The following is a 19,954-nucleotide window of genomic DNA, read 5'->3' on the forward strand; positions in this document are numbered from 1 at the left end:
ATCTTGTCCTTCCAGAATGCTGATGCTAGCTACGACTTCAGCAGCAACGACCCGTACCCCTTCCCTCGCTACACAGACGACTGGTTTAATAGGTGAGCCCATAGACTCCTCTGTGTGTGGGTATAACACACACACACATGCACACAAACTAAGGTCTGGGACCTCTATTGATCTTCTCTCCATAGCGCACACTATGTTACATGGATGACCTTCAAGGATCTGAGTCTCAATGGACGGAAACTTTTCCATTAATAGAGTGCAATGGGAATGATATATTGTTCCCCATTTCAGCCTTGCTGTAACACAGCAGTGGCACTGCATCCCATAACACAAGGTGGATGTAGTGTTGATTAAAAATACTGTTCAAACAAACATAAGATTGGTGATAGAGCAAACATGTACACGGCAGGGCTCTCCTACAGTAATAACTAATTCATTCTCACTCTCCCTATGAAATGAAACCCTAGCAGAGCGTAAACATGGTAAATGACAGAGAAATCCGTCTCCACATCCAATATTTGTCTGGCCTGGGGGGGTAGATGGGGTTGTTCCTAGTTTCTATTGTGTCCATCAACCTGATGTCAGATAAGGTCCTTATCGCCCCCAGGCATCAAACCCCCCCCCCCTAACGCACCGCATGATCCACTGCCCAGGGTCGCACACGCCAAGGACAAGACGGTTACACTAGAGGGAGGGGGAATCCACCACGCCAGCCCTGGGTCCTACGTGTGGACGGAGAGAGGGAGAGAGAGAGAGAGAGAGAGAGAGAGAGAGAGAGAGAGAGAGAGAGAGAGAGAGAGAGAGAGAGAGAGAGAGAGGGAGGGAGAGAGAGAGAGTGAGAGAGGGAGGGAGGGAGAGAGGAGAGGGAGAGGGAGAGGGAGAGAGAGAGAGAGAGACGGACGGTCGGGGGGGGAGGATGCCTATTGTCTAATCATCAGCTGGAGGTTATAAATAGCCACACTTAAATAGCTGGTTGTCCAGAATTTTGCCAGGGGAAACACGGATATGAAAAGAAGGATAGAGGGAGAGGGAGAGGGAGAGAGAGAGAGAGAGAGAGAGAAAGAGAGAGAGGGAGAGAGAGAGAGAGAGAGAGAGAGAGAGAGAGAGAGAGAGAGAGAGAGAGAGAGAGAGAGAGAGAGAGAGAGAGAAAGAGAGGGATGAGATGGATAGATAGATAGATAGATAGATAGATAGATAGATAGATAGATAGATAGATAGACGGACGGACGGACGGACGGACGGACGGACGGACGGACGGCAGACAGACAGACAGACAGACAGACAGACAGACAGACAGACAGACAGACAGACATGCAGACAGTTTGATGGATTGATATAAAGACAGACAGATTGACACACAGATTGTCAGGCAGACACTGATGCTGACGTCATTCTCTGGTGTCTCCTGCATCAGTCACGGCACGCGGTGCGCTGGGGAGGTGTCGGCTGCCGCCAACAACAACATCTGCGGGGTGGGCGTCGCCTACAACTCCAAGGTGGCAGGTGTGTACACCCGATTGGATACCATGACATAACATCACAAGAGTGGCTATAAGGCATAAAGCCATTTAGGTCAAACTACACCGTCTTAAGTGCTCTGTCCGTAAACGGTGAACGGTAAACAAAATTCACAGCAGACAAACGAAACACTCTCTACGAGTGAGCAGCCGTGCAATCTTCCACAATCATAAATCATTTCCCGCCAGCGCTTAAAGACCACGGCTTAAAGACGTTGGGCCGGTAGGACCTGGTATTTGTCAAGAAACAAATAAAAGGTCTGGCAGTAGATGTTGAATCAGTGTGCTGCAGCAGGGGAGATTCATCAGCAAGCATTTAATAGCCGAGCTCTGAAGTGCAATCTAATTTAGTGGGAGACTTCAGGTAAGGTTATGAATTATACCAAAAATATGAAATGAACAAGCCGTCAGATAGTTAAGTGTTTTCCACCTGTGGTCCGTGAAGCACTGGTGGTACGTGAGGGTACTGCAGGTGGTAAGTGGGATTTTATTCTTGAATTAGACTAATTTACGATATCCAAAAAAATATAGATAATTGAAAATACATATATTAGAATTAATGTTGAGTAAACATAGTATTAAGGCTTCATAAAAAAATAAAAATTGTGTTGCATCGTTATGTTTTCCATCTATGTTTTGTGTTCGTTCATGTTTTAAGTGTGTTACAGTGGTCATTCAGTGAAGAACTGACGGACAACAACGTGCTTTTTATCTTCTTAATTTTTAAAGAAGGCCTGGAAACAGAAGACAACAGACAAAATGTCTTCATAAAGCGTGGTGGTGTTGATCTTTACAGGCGCTCTGTCTCATGACAACACCGCTCTCTCTGATTATATCAAAATATTTTTTTACCTAAAGAACACAATTATTTCTTAAACATTACAAAACAAATACATACAGTCATCATATAAAATAATAAACAACAGCACTAATATGAACTGAAATACAAGATTGCTTTTTATACATAACACTTCTGTTTCCAATTTATAAATACCTGGAAACAGAACACAACAGGCTCTGCGTGTATGAAAATGAAATGAAATGCAGTAAGCTTCCAATGCAGTAACATTACTGTGATAGCATAACAGACTTTTAAGCTAGTTAGCTTGCACATGGCCTGATGAAAATATTAATAATAAACGTTTCATTAGTTAATACAATTATTCCAAAATCATCACAATGCATGTTAAAACAAATAATACACACTGCATTAAAATATACCACCTAAATTATATCTTTCTCCTTAAACAAAATACAATACAGGGAGAACTAGTCTGTTACTATGCACATACCTCTGTCTCATGGCAACATCGCTCTAAAGAGGTACGGCAACACGCAACAGACAAAACACACCAGACCTGTAGCACACCACAACTCCACAAGAGGCTCCATTAGAAATAATACAAACTTAGGCTGCTTAACTCTTGCGAAACTCACGCATGATCAAAACTATTTTTAACTCGGTTACAAGTGCACTGGGCGCATAAGCAGCGTTTGCTGACTTCATCTTCCCACTTTTCCCCTCCAGCCATGGCCTTCTTGCAGCAGTACTTGTGTGTAAAGGGGGCACCACTGGCACTCTTTGGTTAGCCAGTGCATATCTTTTTATACCTTACCGTTTGCATATGAAGTGGTCCACTTAAAGACAAAGGTTGGGAATCACTCTGAGAGACTAGACTGTTCTGTTTGAGTGTGTTGTGTGATAGATCGATATTATCAATGCACAACTCTTCAGGCTTCCATTTCCTATCGATTTTTGTTCCTTGAAATCCGACCTCAAAGAAAGACTACTGCGAAAATAGAGCTATCGACTGCTTGTTTTTTATTCGCTTCTTCCTTGGGATTTCCTAGCGTGTCCAATGTTCTGATCTCCTTGTGTGTGTGTGTGCAGACTCAACCAAACAACATGTTTTCTTAAAGAAATGTCAGTGAAATCTTGCAACAAATGCAAATGTCTTTTGAGCTTGTTTTATTTAGGTTGTTTGTTGAATGTTTTTACATGTGATTTAAATGTTATTTCTTCCTTGGTAAAGACCTATGAATGGCCTTGGGGTTGAAGGGTGCTATAAAAATAAACCTGTGTGGTAAAAAGACTTTTCCGCAAAAACATTTTTAGATAAGGTCTTTAGGGCTTGGATATGAAGGGTACATTACCTTACATTTATTAAGCTGATGCTGTTGTCGTAAACAATTTACGATAATTGTATCCAACAATGAAAATATAACCCAAAAAGTCAGGAATCATTTGAGTTTATAAATAGTCATAAAATGGGTAAAGGGTTAGTTTTATGGTAAGTTTTAGGAGTAAGGGATTGTGGTTTTAGGGAGTGTAAAAGGAATTAGGGGATAGGCAGGGCTAGGTATTGGTAGGGCTAGGGTTAGCTGTTATTGTCTAGTCTCATCTAAAAGAGCTTTACTTTTGCTATGGGATGGGTAAGGTTCTTCATGTATGTTATGCTTGAGGCATCAGGATGCAGTTTGATGATCTAGATTATTCTGGTTATGCTTTAGGTATCAGGATGGAGTTTGATGCTCTAGATTCTTCTTGTTGTGCTTTAGGTATCAGGATGTCATTTAATGCTCTAGATTCTTCTTGCTATGCTTTAGGTATCAGGATGGAGTTTGATGCTCTAGATTCTAATTGCTATGCTTTAGGTATCAGGGTGGAGTTCCATGCTCTAGATTATTCTTGTTATGCTTTAGGTATCAGGATGCTTGACCAGCCGTTCATGACAGACATCATCGAGGCCTCGTCCATCAGTCACATGCCGCAGGTCATCGACATCTACAGCGCCAGCTGGGGCCCCACGGATGACGGGCGGACGGTGGACGGCCCCCGGGAACTCACTCTACAGGCCATGGCAGACGGGGTCAACAAGGTAGACACTGTGCTGAGTTATTAGGGACCACTGCTTTGGTATTTAAATGCAATCAACAGCTATAAATCTATATTTTGAGATATTAAATTATTGATAATATAGCATTCACAGCATACTATACAATGCAAAACATCTTATACATGGCATCATCTTATTGTGATACATGTTTTTTGTAGCCTTAATAATTTATTAAGATAAATAATGTATTTTCAGATTAGTATCATTTTGACGACAAACTTCCTGTACCTATAGCTATATGGGCTTGGAAAAAGGATGGGAAAAAAATAAGCATTTAAGTCTGATATCATACCATAAATTACTCTCAACCTCAATGCAATGAATCTTTGTTGAACTGTTTAAAAATCAAAATTAATATTCATAAGAATATCGTGACACATACTGAATCATTTTGTACTTTAACACTTCCAAAGGGTAAAGTCCACTTTGACTTTGCATCGTCGTAGCCTAGCCAACTATAGCCAAAACAGTTCTACTCAGGCACTCTTCAGACCCCAAGAAGACCTAGAGCAGGGGTGCCCAACCAGTCGATCGCGGTCTACCAGTAGATCGCCGACAGATCCCAAGTCGATCGCGAGGGGTGAATAAAAAAAAAAAAAAAAAAAGTTTTTTTTTAATTTTTTTTTAATGAAATTAAATTTGCGCGGAACATATACGCGCGGTAGCGCATGTGCTGTTAACAGCAGTTGAAAGCCGTCAACAGTAGTTACACACTCCTAAACGTTGGCATGGCTGAGGGGAAACAAGCTAAGACCTACCATTTTCACCCTGAGTGGGAGGAAGATTATTGATTATCGTTGAGAAGGTGCCGTGCGCAGACGGAATGAAACCCCCACTGAAGTCCGTAGGTTCACGATACAACCCCCCCCCCCCCCCCCCCCCCCCCAACAATTGTTCTCTACCCCCCCCCCCCCCCCCGGCTTGAAGGTAGGTTTGCTGGTAGATCTCGGGAGGTTGGCTACTTGAAGAGGGTCCTATTTAAAGTCCCCATATGCTATTTTCACTCTCTCTAATAAATGCCACATCCCACACACACGCACACACACACACACCTATGCACCATAAGACTGCCTTTGTGTAGGTGGTACGGATCCGACTCCTACTTGAACAGGGCTATTCATGGGGAACATTAGCAGCTTGGCGGCTGCCTTTGTGTAACGCTCTGAGGTCACCTCGTCTCAAGGAGCAGAGTGCTGAAGGAGTGAAATGGACTGGAATGCTTGGATAATTTCAACACGTACTGATTAAGCAGACAGTCGGCCATCTTAGATGCTGATCAGCCCTTTGATGAACTGACGCGTGGGATACGCATACACTACTTACGACCGACAGACGTTTTCGGACAATTAGACGATTAGCATTTCCAATGTTCATTTTCCATTACGGCTTGATGCACCAATTCAGTACCAATTTAGATGCCTTTTTTCTCTACTAGTTTGTTGAAGTGTACTTTGTTTGCTGCATCTTCAGACATCGACAGCTTGGTTTGGTTAATTGCGGTGGATAATGAACAACAATCTCGAAGTGGGCTCTAATATGTTAGTTTGTACACATTAAATGAGAGTACTTCACTAAGTGTGCAGAAAATAGTAGGCTTGTATTCCAATAGTCAAGAAGGGCTTGGTGAGATGCACTTTGTTTAGCTTAAAACTATACGGAATTCGTAGTTCCAGAGGCAATTTCTGCTCCACATGAGTCATTTCCCCACAGTCCCTGATAAGACGGTAGAGAATTGGGGTTATGTCTTTTGTGTGTATTGGTTATACGTTCTGTAAAAACGGAAAATGCGTTCTATTGCGTGATCGTAATCATAGAAGTTGTTTAAATCAAACACAAATGGGGTTGTCATTTTCGGGTTTTCATCCTATGAATACCGATAAGGCTTTCAAGCCTTAGTATCACACGAAAACTGTCCCCACATAATTATGACATGATGCGTCAAATTGGTCAGCGTTGTCATCGCTGCACATCTCTCATAGGCAATTGAAATGCTTTGGTCATGATGACCAAACTTTAACATTTTCAAACCCGTCACCTTCCATTTTAAGGTTGTTCAATTTGAAGTTCACATCTCTGTGTCTGTGTGCGTGTGTGTGTGTGTGTGTCTCTGCGTGCATGCGTGTGTGTGTGTGTGTGTGTGTGTGTGTGTGTCTGTTCGTGTTCCAGGGCCGCGGAGGAAAGGGCAGCATCTACGTGTGGGCATCGGGGGACGGTGGTAGCTATGACGACTGTAACTGCGACGGCTACGCCTCGAGCATGTGGACCATCTCCATTAACTCGGCCATCAACGACGGGCGGACCGCCCTGTACGACGAGAGCTGCTCCTCCACACTCGCCTCCACCTTCAGCAACGGGCGCAAACGCAACCCGGAGGCCGGCGTGGTCAGTGTCCGGCTCCTCTGTGTGTGTTTGTGTTTGTTTGTGTGTTTGATTTTGTTCTTATTGGCACTATCCCCGCCTCCTCTCTTTCTGTAGGTCTCTCTCTCTCTCTCTCTCTCTCTCTCTCTCTCTCTCTCTCTCTCTCTCTCTCTCTCTCTCTCTCTCTCTCTCTCTCTCTCTCTCTATATATATATATATATGTATACACACACCTCTGTCATATATATATATATGTCTATATCTATACACATCTATTTACCTCTCTTGGTAGAGCTCTCTCCCTCTCTCTCTCTCTCTCTCTCTCTCTCTCTCTCTCTCTCTCTCTATATATATATATATATATATATATATATATATATATATATATATCCATATACTTCTCTCTCTATCTCTCTCTCTCTTTCTCTGGCTGGGACTCAAACACCCTGAATACTTCAATGTACTTCCCCATATATATTTATCTTAACACAATCAGAGAGCTGAATGCTAAATTTTTCAAAGTCCTTTACATCGACACACTGTAATACCATTGACAGACTTATTTTCCGTGTTAAGTTATTGAGGACTTAATATGATTGAGGACCATTCCCCAGATAAGACACGCCCAGGCATCGCCAGGAAATGATGGGATGTTCAGACTGCTTGGTGAAATCGGCTGAGATACGTGGGATAATTCTGCTCCGATTCCTCCCCCTCACATGTTGAGGCAATCCCAGAGGAAAACGCCTCCCGAGGTTTACGGTTCATTGTGCGGTTAAAGGGATTCTATTTTTTATTCATACATGGTCATTTAAAAATATACCGTCACTCTTAACAACGAAGAGACAAGCTGAACGCAAGCAGTGAAAATAAATAGCCTGGCTCCACTAAGTTTGGTCATATGTTTTACTTTGATCTTATTCTTGTCATATTCTTTAGTTTCAAATCAGACTCCAACATTCTTATCATTTAATTTAAAGTCTGCCTTCAATAATTCTCATTCTAAGAAATGGATTTTCATGCAACACAACACCAGTCCAAACACATATTTTTCTACTTTGATAATTCCAAGAGGTCGTTAGCGCCATAGTTACCACAAGGTTCAGAAAGTTCAGGCACGATGTCGCTCTGGCAATTGAAAAACTGGTTCTAAAGAGGTGGTATTTTTGTGGTATTTTCCACCCAGCCGTTGTATCTAGTCACTCAGAAATGACTCTGGTTGAAAAAGTAATGCTCTGGAGTTGTAAAGGCATGTGTCATTGTTCCTGGAGTTGGAGAATAAATAACTGTTTTCGTTCTCCTTCTAGTTAAATGGCCTGCCTTTTACGTCACTCGGTTTCATACCTATGATTTCATTCGTAGTGTGGTGGCGGGAGCTCCCTGACAAAGACGACCGAATAGTGATTTGGAAGATTGGAAAAGTTCTTAGATTTGAAACCCCTGAGTCTTCAGTCTCCCCGTAGCTGTAGGTAACCTTGAGCAAGAAGTCTAACCCTGTTTAACGTCTCATTAATGACATCAATCTAAAGAAAACAAACATCGTCTGGGAGAGAAGCATCTGCTAAATGACTAATAAGTAAATAACAAAGGGGTGTCATGATTAAGCGCTGACTGACGGAATAGAACATGCTTGGGTTTGCAATGATCTCCTCTGTGTATACACACACTTACACACAACCAACCACACACACATTTAGACATACACCCACACACACACAAACACACTCACACACACGCACACATTTAGACACACACACACACACACACACACACGCACACACACACGCACAAACGCACGCACACACGCACGCAAACACACACACACACACACACACACACACACACACACACACACACACACACACACACACACACACACACACACACACACACACACACACACACACACACACACACACACACACACACACACACACATTGTTTGTGTTGTGATGGCACCCATCACCCTGTGGCTGTGTACACATCCAGGGAGAGTCCCAAAGGTGCCTCTCACTAATTGCACTTCATTCGCCAATTATTCCTCATCATCGCAAACACAAACATCAGATATTTACTTTAGTAATACATTTAAATCATAAACAACTGATAAGGGAGACATGAGTGGCACGGTGAGCGTCGCCATGCCAATTCTATATCTGGCCACCAATGTTTTCATTCTTTATCCTTCTTGTTGCTTAGGTCGCTGAAGGATTGTTAATGCTGATGTGTATCGATACAGTATTGTAGGACTCGATAACCTAGTGCTACCTATTTATAACCTATTCACTAGTGAGTTAGCAGACAGCTTTATCCAAATTGAATTTTATCCACATAGTGAATTCATCTATAGGTCATTGAGGAGCAGGGCAGGTAGGGATCTTGCCCAAGAATGCCTACAGGTGAGGCTGCAGACATCTTGGAACAAAACCAGTACTTTTCGGGCTGAGTAGTCAAACCCCCTAGGCCCTAGCCACCACACTATCATACCCCCCCTAACCTCCAGCATTCATTCATTGAAGTGCATGTTCACTTAGTCTATCCCTCCTGTGTGTTGGCGATGACAGGCCACCACGGACCTGTACGGGAACTGTACCCTGCGACACTCGGGGACGTCTGCCGCTGCTCCGGAGGCCGCTGGGGTCTTCGCCCTAGCGCTGGAGGCTAAGTATGTACCTTCTCTCTCTCTCTCTCTCTCTCTCTCTCTCTCTCTCTCTCTCTCTCTCTCTCTCTCTCTCTCTCTCTCTCTCTCTCTCTCTCTCTCTCTCTCTCTCTCTCTCTCTATCTCTCTCTCTCTCTCTCTGTCTGTCTCTTTCTCTCAGTGTTTTTGTGTGTTTGCTCTCTCTCTCTCCCTCAGTGTCTTTTTGTATCTCTCTCTCATTGAGCGGTCAATATATGTCTCCTTTGGTCACGTCAGAGCTTACTTAAGATAGTCACTGAGTCGACAGTTGTGGCAGCTGAATCTCCCTTTCTCTTGCTTTTGGGCGTACTCTGCAAACGTTATTAAAAAAAGATGCATAAAAAAATGCTGATGATGCATAGATAGAAGTTATTTTATTAATAATTCTTATTATTATTATTATAGTATTATTTGTATCAGAATCTGTTAAGGGGATGCATTGCACTGCAAAACATGTTGATTGGAATGATTAGATTTCTTGTCAAATATCAAATTTCTGCACTTTCTCTGTAAGATAGAGCGACATTATTGATTCTCTGACATTGATTTTCTCAATATTGGGCTATTATTTATTTATGTAGAGAAAGAGACATCCGATGCAGCATTTCCCCTATTCATTTGTGCTGTGTCTGTGATGAAAAAAGATTTGTTGAACTTCACTTCCACTTTGATTTCAGCAATCATTTAAGATTGTTGTTGTAATTACACATTTTAACACCCACCTAATGGTGCAGTACGTTTCGGTAAACAAACAGGCAGGGAACGTCTTTACAGACAGCTGGTGATTTATTGTGATGGAAATCAAATGAATTGAAAATATGATACAATCATATCGTTTTTAAATAGCTATAACACAAAGACATGCACAAAGTGGAGCCCAAACATGACATTCTCACTCATTTATTAAACACTATCTCTTTCTTGCCTTTCTCGTTTCAACAGTTGGCATATGTTATTATTTTCTTCGTTTGACATAGTCTACCTCGTTATCTTAACAACTCTTATGACAGGTTGTATGTTAATTAAGACCTGCATCAGAGCAAGCATAAAATGTAATCCAAGAATGTTCTCTGTCTAGTTCACTAATTTAGCCGCTCATTATCCCGTTCTTGGACGTAGGTGTGCTCACACAGATTACATCCAAACTGCCGTGATTATCTTCTTCTTCCAGATTAAAATGGTGGATCCGAGCCTAGCTGGGGAAACACTAGAGACATCAACCAAGTAGAAACATTTTAAAATCGGTTTTATTTTGCGTTTATTCAATCCAAAGGCTTTTTGGCCTCTGAAGGACTCTGTATCCTTGCGGTACTCCAGCCTGACTGCAGTCAACTCCCATTAACCATTAACTACAAAAACTTGACTGTCGGGGGCCCTGCATAAAGAAAAAGCCTGTTTGCTCTGCACACACAATAATGATGTCGCTCATTGAAGGTGGTCACTCGCGGTACACAAACCGCAATGCAAGTGGAGAGGCCCCCTCGTTTTTCCTTTTCCTTTTTTATTTGTTCAACCCCCACCAATCACACTTGAGCCATGCATGGGCAGGAGTCAATGAGTCACCTCCAGAACAAAAGCTGTCACTCCCACACAGCGAAGATAAGAGAGGCGGTGGACCTGTTTCTCTCTCAGATAGGAGAGAAACGGGGGGAATCCGTCTGGCTTCCGAAATGAGCCCCTGCTTTGATGTGTTGTGTGGATGGTTTGAGAAAAATACCTGTAATCCACACATTTCCAGAGCATGTGCAAGGGAAACCTTTGCTTTCCCTTGCTTATTGTGTATTGTTCAGAAATGTGTGGTGTCACCCTGGGAAGGGTTCTACTCCCTGACAAAAGGTATTGGGTTTGATCCTGCTTTGCCCCACAGACATAGTAGGCATCCTTGATCCCAGACGCCTAACCCCTATCTGCTCCATCATGAGGATTGATCTGAAGTCAACTTACTGTGAATTCAGATGGGGGTTAAGGTGAGATGCTCTAGGATGCCTCCAAGTAGACCTTGGCCATATTGGATCGAACCTAGTAACTTTCGGCTGGAAGTCCTGCTCCAGAATACGGGGAGGCAGCTGTCAAGCCTCAAGCATCGCTCTCACCTGAACCTCAACCCATCACCACCCTCTCTCTCCACCCTCATCCCCTTCCCCATCCATCTCCCCCCTTCGCCCCACAGTCCTGACCTGACATGGCGGGACATGCAGCACCTGTCGGTGCTCACGTCCAAGAGGAACCAGCTTCACGACGAGGTCCACCAGTGGCGCAGGAACGGCGTGGGCCTGGAGTTCAACCACCTGTTTGGCTACGGCGTGCTGGACGCCGGCGGCATGGTGAAGATGTCCCACGAGTGGAAGACCGTCCCCGAGCGCTTCCACTGTGTGGCCGGGTCCATCCAGGACAACCAGTAAGCAGACGTTGTATACAAGATGTGGGCTGTAGTGTATGTTTATGTTTAATGTGCCAATGAGGGTGAACATGGGCAGGCACACTGGAAGGATTTCTGCCTTTTCAGTCTTCAATGAAACAAGACCTGGCCATGAATTTTATAGGCTCATTTTATACAGAGATACAAAAGAATAGGTTCTTATGGTTCTTATAGTTCTTATGGTCTAAACTCTTTGGATTAGGGTAAGGGTTTGGGTTAAGGTTAGGGTTACGGTTTCCCATGAAAGTATGTGTATCGTGAAGTTGGGAAAGCAAAAGAGTTAAGATGAGCGATCATGTGTGCAAACTGCAACGTCTGATTTGATAGAAGCTGTAGTTCATGGGTGACTGCTACTGGCTGAAGAGTACAAAGAGGTCAAGATAGTGAAGATAGATCAGGATACTGTAAAAGAGTTGACTCTAATTATGTGGTTTTCTCTGGACTGCACTCCAGATTCAAACAAACTGGGGATTGCCATAATATCTATCCATCCAATCATAGCGGCAGATTATCAGTCAGATTATTAGGCTAAACAATAAACTAAAAACCTACGACATGCTATCCAAGATATTGTCTTACACATAACATAACACAGCACATCCAAAAAAAAATCCAATACCCTTTTGGGTGTGCATTCCTTGATCCAAAACAAATTGTCAAGTAAGACACAAATTGCTGTTAAGATACAAAACACAATTTGCAGCGCGTCAAGAGTAACACAGTGTTCTGCATGAGAGATTCATCTGTCATCTGTCCAAGAGCTGCGGTAACAAGGGGTATGAAGTTAGGGTGCTTATTTCTAAGTATCTGTGTGTATTCCCCGGGTGCTGGTCTTGTTGTGTGTTCCAGAAAGCTGTAGGCTGAGCAGTAGTTTGATTACAGTCAAGCCATCTGGTGCACACTCTGGAGGACTCTCTCTCTCTTTGGCCTAGTGGTCGAGAGCTGTAATGTGTAATGCGTAATCTGTCTAGATGCCCGTCTAGTTGTCTATCATTTTCTGTCTGTGTCCATCAGTTTGCTTCTCTGCCTGAATTCTCTGAACTCTACCTGCCTGCCTATCTGTGTATGAATCGGCCTGCCTATCTCTCAGTCTGTATGTGTCTGTTTATGCTTCTATCCATCTATCGGTTACTGTCTTTCTTTCTCTACATCCATCTTCACATTTTTCTGTGTCTCTTTGTCTCTCGGTGTACCTACATATCTTTCTGTCTTTTTCTTTGTCTCCCTGTCTTTCGGACCATCAGCCTCTCTCTCTCCGTCTTTTCCTGCCTGTTTTTCTACCTACCTCTCCCACATGTGTGTCCTGCCTGCAATCTCTCTGCAATCCCCCCCGTGGGGCATCCTCCTCTCCCTGCTCCACCCCCACTCCATGGACCCCACCCCTCCTTACCGCGTGCCAGTCTGTTCCATTCCCCTTCACCCCTGCTGGCTCCATCCCCCTCACTCACTCTCGCTCTCTCTCTCTCTCTTTCCCGTCAATCCTCCACTCGTCCTCACCACACAGTCCAACCTCTTTTTGTTCTCCGTGCTCTCGTGACTTTGACTCTCCAGAGGTCCTCCGTGGCTATAATTAGAGCGGCCACACGTTTCCCAGCACGGTGTGCCCTAGCAACACCGCTGATAATGCTGAGTGACAACCAGGAGAGATCCCAGCCAGAGGGGGTTGCTTACATACTCACACAGGGTCTGCTTATGTAGCTTGTATGGAAGATAATGCCAGTCCCGGCCAAAACAAAAAACAACAACATAATAAAACAGTTTACAAGAGAAAAACAGTGGGGTCATTCTAGTCCCCAGAATGCAACTGACTTAAAGGGAGTAGGCTTGGCTGAATAGATACGTTTTCAGGTGAGATTTGAAAGTGATAATGGAACTGGAGTGTTGGATGTAATGAGGCAGAGAGTTCCAGAGGTGGGGGGCTGTGCGACTGAATGCTTTTGACCCCATGGTAACCAAGCGAGCAGGTGGGAGGGAGAGGTGGATGGAGGAAGACGATCTGAGAGAACGGGTGGGTGTCTTTACCGTCTTGATATGGAGGAGCGTGGTAAGATACTGAGGGGCGAGATTGTTGATGGCCTTGAAAGTGAGAAGCAGGATCTTGCAAATGATGCGATATTTGATGGGGAGCCAATGGAGTTGCTGCAGGACAGATGTTATGTGACTGATGGAGGTGGTTTTAGTAATGATACAGGCTGCAGAGTTTTGTACCAGTTGTAATTTATGTATGGACTTAGCAGGTAAACCAAAGAGGAGAGAGTTGCAGTAGCCCAAACGCGATGCGACCATAGTGTGAACCAGAATTTCAGCACTGTTGCGGGAGAGAGATGGGCGCAGGCGAGAGATGTAACGTAGATGGAAGTAAGATGACCAAGTGACATTATTGATATGGGACTGAAATGATAGGGTGCTATCCAGGATGACACCCAGACTCTTGGCCTGGGGAGAGGGGGAAACTGATGAATTTTCAATGGAGATGGAGAAGTCAATTATTTTAGCGAGTGTGGATTTGGTGCCAATAAGGAGGATTTCAGATTTATCACAGTTGAGTTTGAGAACGTTTTGGGAGAACCAGGATCTGATTTCCTGGAGGCAATCGGAGAGGGAGGTGGGAGGTGGGAGGGAGGGTCGTGGTGGGTATGGTGGAAGAGTAGAGCTGGGTATCATCTGCATAACAATGGAACTGAATATTATATTTATGGAAAAAATGGCCAAGAGGGAGGAGATAGATAATGAACAGGAGGGGTCCAAGGACAGAACCTTGGGGTACACCAGAGGAGAGGGGGGAAGAATGGGATCTAAATGTTTTGAGGTGGACAAACTAAGTACGTCCGGTCAGATATGATTTAAACCAGTCCAGAGATGTATCAGATATTCAAAGGGAGGATGATCGGTCAATGAGGATGGTGTGGGAAATGCTGTCAAAAGCTGCACTCAGGTCCAGGAGGATCAGGATGGTGAGTACTCCAGCATTCACATCCATGAGGAGGTCATTGGTTATCTTAACAAAAGCTGTTTCGGTTCTATGAAGTGGGCGAAAGCCTGATTGGAACTGTTCGTAAAGACTATTGTGAGAGCGGTGATCATGAATCTGAGCTGCAACTGTTTTTCCAGAATATTTGAAAGGAAGGGGAGGGTGGAGATTTGGCAGAGATTGTTGAAGTTGCTGGGGTCAGCACCGGGTTTCTTAAGAATAGGGGTTATTGCAGCTGATTTGAGGGGTGACGGAACAGTACCAAAGATTAGAGAGGAATGGATAATTGCAGTTATAAGAGGGGTCAGGGATTGTTCACTATTTTCATAAGTTTTGGAGAAAGATAGTGTGTTCAACTCCCAACCGAAAGGATCTGGGGGTTGATACCACATGTCTGCAGCCTAACCCCAAAGCAAGACTTCCTTCCACTCTTGTGAGGCATTGAATAATAGAAACTACAAGTAATTAGCATATCTGGTATCCTCCCACACTGGCTCATGCTAGCAACCGCCAGGCTACGCAACTATGAATGCCAAGCTGTGCTGTGGTGAACAGTTTTTGTTGTGCAGGATCACACAGGAGAGGCCGCAGACCTCTGGTATTCAGTTTCTCTTCTGCTTTTTAATCAGTGATCTGAACTCAGACGCTTCGCTCATGGCAGCCCAGGAGCTAGCCAATTAGCACTTGAAGAGCAGAGATAGAGACATGATCCTTTATCTGACCTGCCTGCCTCGTGTTTGGATGTCCGCCGGATGATGCGAGTCTATGTCTGCCTTCGTGCGTGGGTGGATGGGTGTGTTTATGTGTGTGTGTGTGTGTGTGTATGTCTGTGTATGTGTGTGTGTGTGTGTGAGAGAGAGTGTGCGTGTGTCTGTGTGTGTGTGTATGTGTGTGTGTGTGTGTGTGTGTGTGTGTGTGTGTGTGTGTGTGTGTGTGTGTGTGTGTGTGTGTGAGTGGATGGGTGTGGTCATGTGTGTGTCTGTGTGTGTGTGTGTGTGTGTGTGTGTGTGTGTGTGTGTGTGTGTGTGTGTGTGTGTGTGTTTTTGTGTGCGTGTGTGGGTGGATGGGCGTGTGTGTTTGTGTGTCTGTCTGTCAGTGTGTGTCAGTGTGTGTGGGACAGTGTGCATGTGTGCACACACATACATTGAGAGTGAATTTGTGTGATAACAGAGACAGGCAAATTACAATACCAGAGATTATTTCTTATACTCAATTATAGTAGTCTAGTATAGTCCTTTCAGCCATAGAAAGAAGAAATATGTAATTGTTCAGTTCAGAAAAGGCTTGTGATTTTTGAGTCGATACCCAGTTTGTCTCTGAGCAATTAAGTTTCTTATGTAGTTGCTAATTACAAAAGTGTCTATCTATTGAAATATTCACTTTATTGCAAACTAGCAGAGCATAGCATGCAGTCGCACAGCCTCTCACAACAAGCATGCCTCAGTTCTTACACGCAATCTGCAATACTGGTTGGCATCGTATATCATGGAGCTAAACAGCTTCTTATTACCTGCTATATTAAGCCGAGAAACTCCGTTGGGGCCTTGGCTGGTAAATTAATCAGCAACATTCGTGCCCCCTCACTCCCATCTCATCCGCGACAGCCGTAATTGCTCTTTCACGTTATCAGATGGAAACGATGCTACCTGCCATGCCGGGGAAATTTGTTGTTTAGGAAAATGTAATAATGCACATGATCCTACCCCATCACCACAACAGCAATAATAACTGTAATAATCATAATGGAGAATGATTGAGACAATTGCAAATAAACACATACTTGAGGGCTTATGTACACACACTTTGATATTTTTATTACTGTATTGCTCATGGGATAGACCTCTGCTCACCAGAGTGTGGCATATTCCCTCAGCGAGAGCTGTTTAACTCAGCCTGAACGGACACACACTGAGTTGAATGTACCTTAAGATTCGATTTTATGTTTCAAAACCTGGAAGAAATTGTGTTAAGCCTTATAATTATTTGAATTATTATTGTTGTTGTTCGTTTATATTATTACAACACCACCCCCGGGCACATTATGTGATGTTGACAGTACTTTGAAAACTCCCCCGCTGATCATGCACGGTTTTTCTTGACGCTTCAATCACTCAGCTCACGACGCCGCCATCGGTTAGCATGCTGTGCTTAGCATAGCGGTCGGTGAATTATTCTTCCGTCTCACTTGTCCCCCTCCCTGGCTTTGGTTCTGCCTTACCCGGTGCTTTCATTTCCACTGTGTTAATGTGACATGGTAGTGGTGGCCACAGAGCAGGCCTGGAGCGCTTACAAAGCTATCGTTGTGGTTTTTATATCAACAAGAAAGAAAGAAAGAAAGGACGAGGACATTATCAGCCAGATCTTGTAGTTAGACGGCAAAATCAATCTTTGATATTCAGGATAACACATTTTTGCAATTCAAGGACAAACTGGGACAAACCCATTTAGCTCAATAAAAGGGATGTTGGCAAATCTACTGTATATGCACATTAGAGAACCACCATTAAAGTCAGTCTTTTCATTGAGGCTGGCAGTATCGCAGGAACAACACAGGTGTCGCTCATAACACTAATTATTGGTCTGCTACCTTTATCTACCAAGGCACGGGTAGTAGTCCGATAGTGCAGACAAGAAAATGCTGCACTTGATCGCAAGTCGCAAGTCGGAAGTTCAGATTCGGGATTCCAGACTTCCAATCCACATGCGTCCCGTTGCGTCTGCCTCGGAAAACATGGACGCCAGCAGCAAAATATAATTTTTACGGAAAGTTTATGAACTTCACAAGCCTGCGGACCTATATCAGTTACCACAGTGCCATTTGCGAAGAGTAACTGCATTTAACTATTTTTCTTCCGATTTTACAAGTTTATTTAACTTTATACCCTCTATCTTTCAAAATAGTGTCTCGGACCAAATAAGTAGCAGCCCTATAATTAGTGTTATGAGCGTCAACTGTATTTCTACTTCGATGAAGCCTCTGCGAAAAGCGTCCCTTGCCACTCCAGGGTTACATTGGCGAAGATGAGCATTACCATAATCAGTGTGCCATATTAACCACAGATGCATTATTCATGTCATAAAAAAACAAAAAGCCATTTCTCTCCTGAGATGCATTGAATTAATTAATTTCCAAAATAATTTGCCTGTGTGTGACGTGGGTTTAATTTGTTTTAATTCGAATGATAATGCGCAGACTTCTCCATTAAAAAGGTCTCTTAGTCTGTCGCTGGCTTCCAGGCCTCCCAGTCTGCCTTGTCTACCGACACCCCTTTGATCCGGGAACAATTATTCAAACATCAGCCATTCACGTTTCCATCGCTTTGAGTTTATATTCAACAGGTTTTACGTAACAAAATCATACACAGGAGATATTAAAAGTTAGCCCTCCAAAATGGAGCGGGAAGGATTTGTTATTTTAGTTTTCTAAGCGCATCATTATAATTCAAACCACCATAGTCATGCAAAATCATTGCTGGAAAACATGCAAGGGTTTAAATCCAAGTGGAATATGAACATAAAGACCGTTTGTTGTATCGATATAATGCGCTAAACATAAATTTCCGCATAAATCTTTGGAAATCTTAGTCTTTGGAAAGATTTCTTGGTGGGCGAGGAGATAAACGGTTTGAGACGGTAATATCTTTCAGTCTGGGACTTGAGGTCATGTAAACGAACCTTGACTCAATGTTTAGAAAGAACAAGGGCGCTCAGGGATGCTCTTCTCAGATGCTCAGATACTCGGTGCTCAGCTTCTGTGTTGAAGAGTAAAAAGCAGTGGAGGTAACACATTCAGTGGTTTCCCCTGGACTGCACTCTTGTGTCTTTGTAACCAGTGGTGGTGACCATTGTAAGACCCTGCTCGGTTACAGAATGTAGTAAAAAAAAGTAGTCCACCCTTATATCGTAGTCTGAAGAATGACAAATAACATCAACATTTAATTAATGTGAATGAATGAAAGTGTAATTACTTCATCACCTTTACCTGAAACAACAACATCATACGGCTAATATCCTTTGGTCAGCCGTGAAATTAACCAATGTTCCCTATGGAAGCCAAAAAAAAAAAAACATCAATGTCTTTCCTAATGACATGATGATGGAGCCACGTAGAGTCGCGTTTCTAATTCAATTCTCTCTCTCTCTCTCTCTCTCTCTCTCTCTCTCTCTCTCCTTCGCTCTCTCTCTCTCTCTCTCTCTCTCTCTCTCTCTCTCTCTCTCTCTCTCTCTCTCTCTCTCTCTCTCTCTCTCTCTCTCTCTCTCTCTCTCTCTCTCTCTCTCTCTCTCTCTCTCCAGTAAGATCCAGTCTGGCGGGCGGCTGGTGCTGACCATCGACACAGACGCCTGCCAGGGCAAGGACAACTTTGTGCGCTACCTGGAGCACGTGCAGGCCGTCGTCACGGTGAACGCCAGTCGCCGCGGCGACCTCAACATCAACATGACCTCGCCGATGGGCACCAAGTCCATCCTGCTGAGCCGCCGACCGCGTGACGACGACGCCAAGGTGGGCTTCGACAAGTGGCCCTTCATGACCACGCACACCTGGGGCGAGGACCCCCGGGGCACCTGGGTAATGGAGGTGGGCTTCCAGGGGCCCGAGGCCCAGCGGGGCGTCCTGAAGGAGTGGACGCTCATGCTGCACGGTACACAGAGTGCCCCGTACATAGACCAGGTAGTGCGCGACTACCAGTCCAAACTGGCCATGTCCAAGAAGGAGGAGCTGGAGGAGGAGCTGGACGAGGCGGTGGAGCGCAGCCTCAAGAGCCTGCTGAGTAAAAACAACTGAGCCACCGTCATGCATGGGTGCCAAATGAAGCCCACCACCCCCCCCCCCCCCCCCCGTTCTCTATCTTTCTCCCTCTCTCTTTCTTTCTCTAGCTCTCTCTATCTCTCCTTTCCCTTTCTCTCTCTTTCTCTCTACCCTCTCTTTCTCCCTTTCTCTCTCTCCCTCTTTATTTCTCTCTCCCTCATTCCCTAGCTATCCCTTCTTGCTAGAGCTCCTATCCTCTCAGTCAAACTCTTGGTCAATCTCTCTCTTGTTCTTATGATCTTCTTGTTTTGTCTACCTCTCTCGTCCCTGACTCTAGGCGCTGCCCATTTTGGTTTTGTGTTTGAATT

The 19,954-nt window shown here is 44.1% G+C and overlaps 1 protein-coding gene across 1 annotated transcript in view; it reads left to right on the forward strand.

Annotated features, from left to right (window-relative positions):
- The window catches only part of pcsk2 (proprotein convertase subtilisin/kexin type 2), a 32,325-nt gene extending 12,665 nt beyond the window's left edge, over positions 1-19,660 (forward strand). Inside the window, exons 6-12 of the mRNA XM_056608751.1 lie at positions 16-92; positions 1,415-1,503; positions 4,221-4,396; positions 6,581-6,796; positions 9,337-9,437; positions 11,620-11,847; positions 19,133-19,660. Of these exons, the coding sequence (XP_056464726.1) occupies positions 16-92; positions 1,415-1,503; positions 4,221-4,396; positions 6,581-6,796; positions 9,337-9,437; positions 11,620-11,847; positions 19,133-19,622 (1,377 nt within the window). The 3' untranslated portion in view covers positions 19,623-19,660. The remainder of the gene's footprint in view (positions 1-15; positions 93-1,414; positions 1,504-4,220; positions 4,397-6,580; positions 6,797-9,336; positions 9,438-11,619; positions 11,848-19,132) is intronic.
- Positions 19,661-19,954: the final 294 nt, after the last annotated feature.

The sequence above is a fragment of the Gadus chalcogrammus genome, chromosome 15 (genome assembly GCF_026213295.1).
Source record: "Gadus chalcogrammus isolate NIFS_2021 chromosome 15, NIFS_Gcha_1.0, whole genome shotgun sequence".
NCBI lineage: Eukaryota > Metazoa > Chordata > Actinopteri > Gadiformes > Gadidae > Gadus > Gadus chalcogrammus.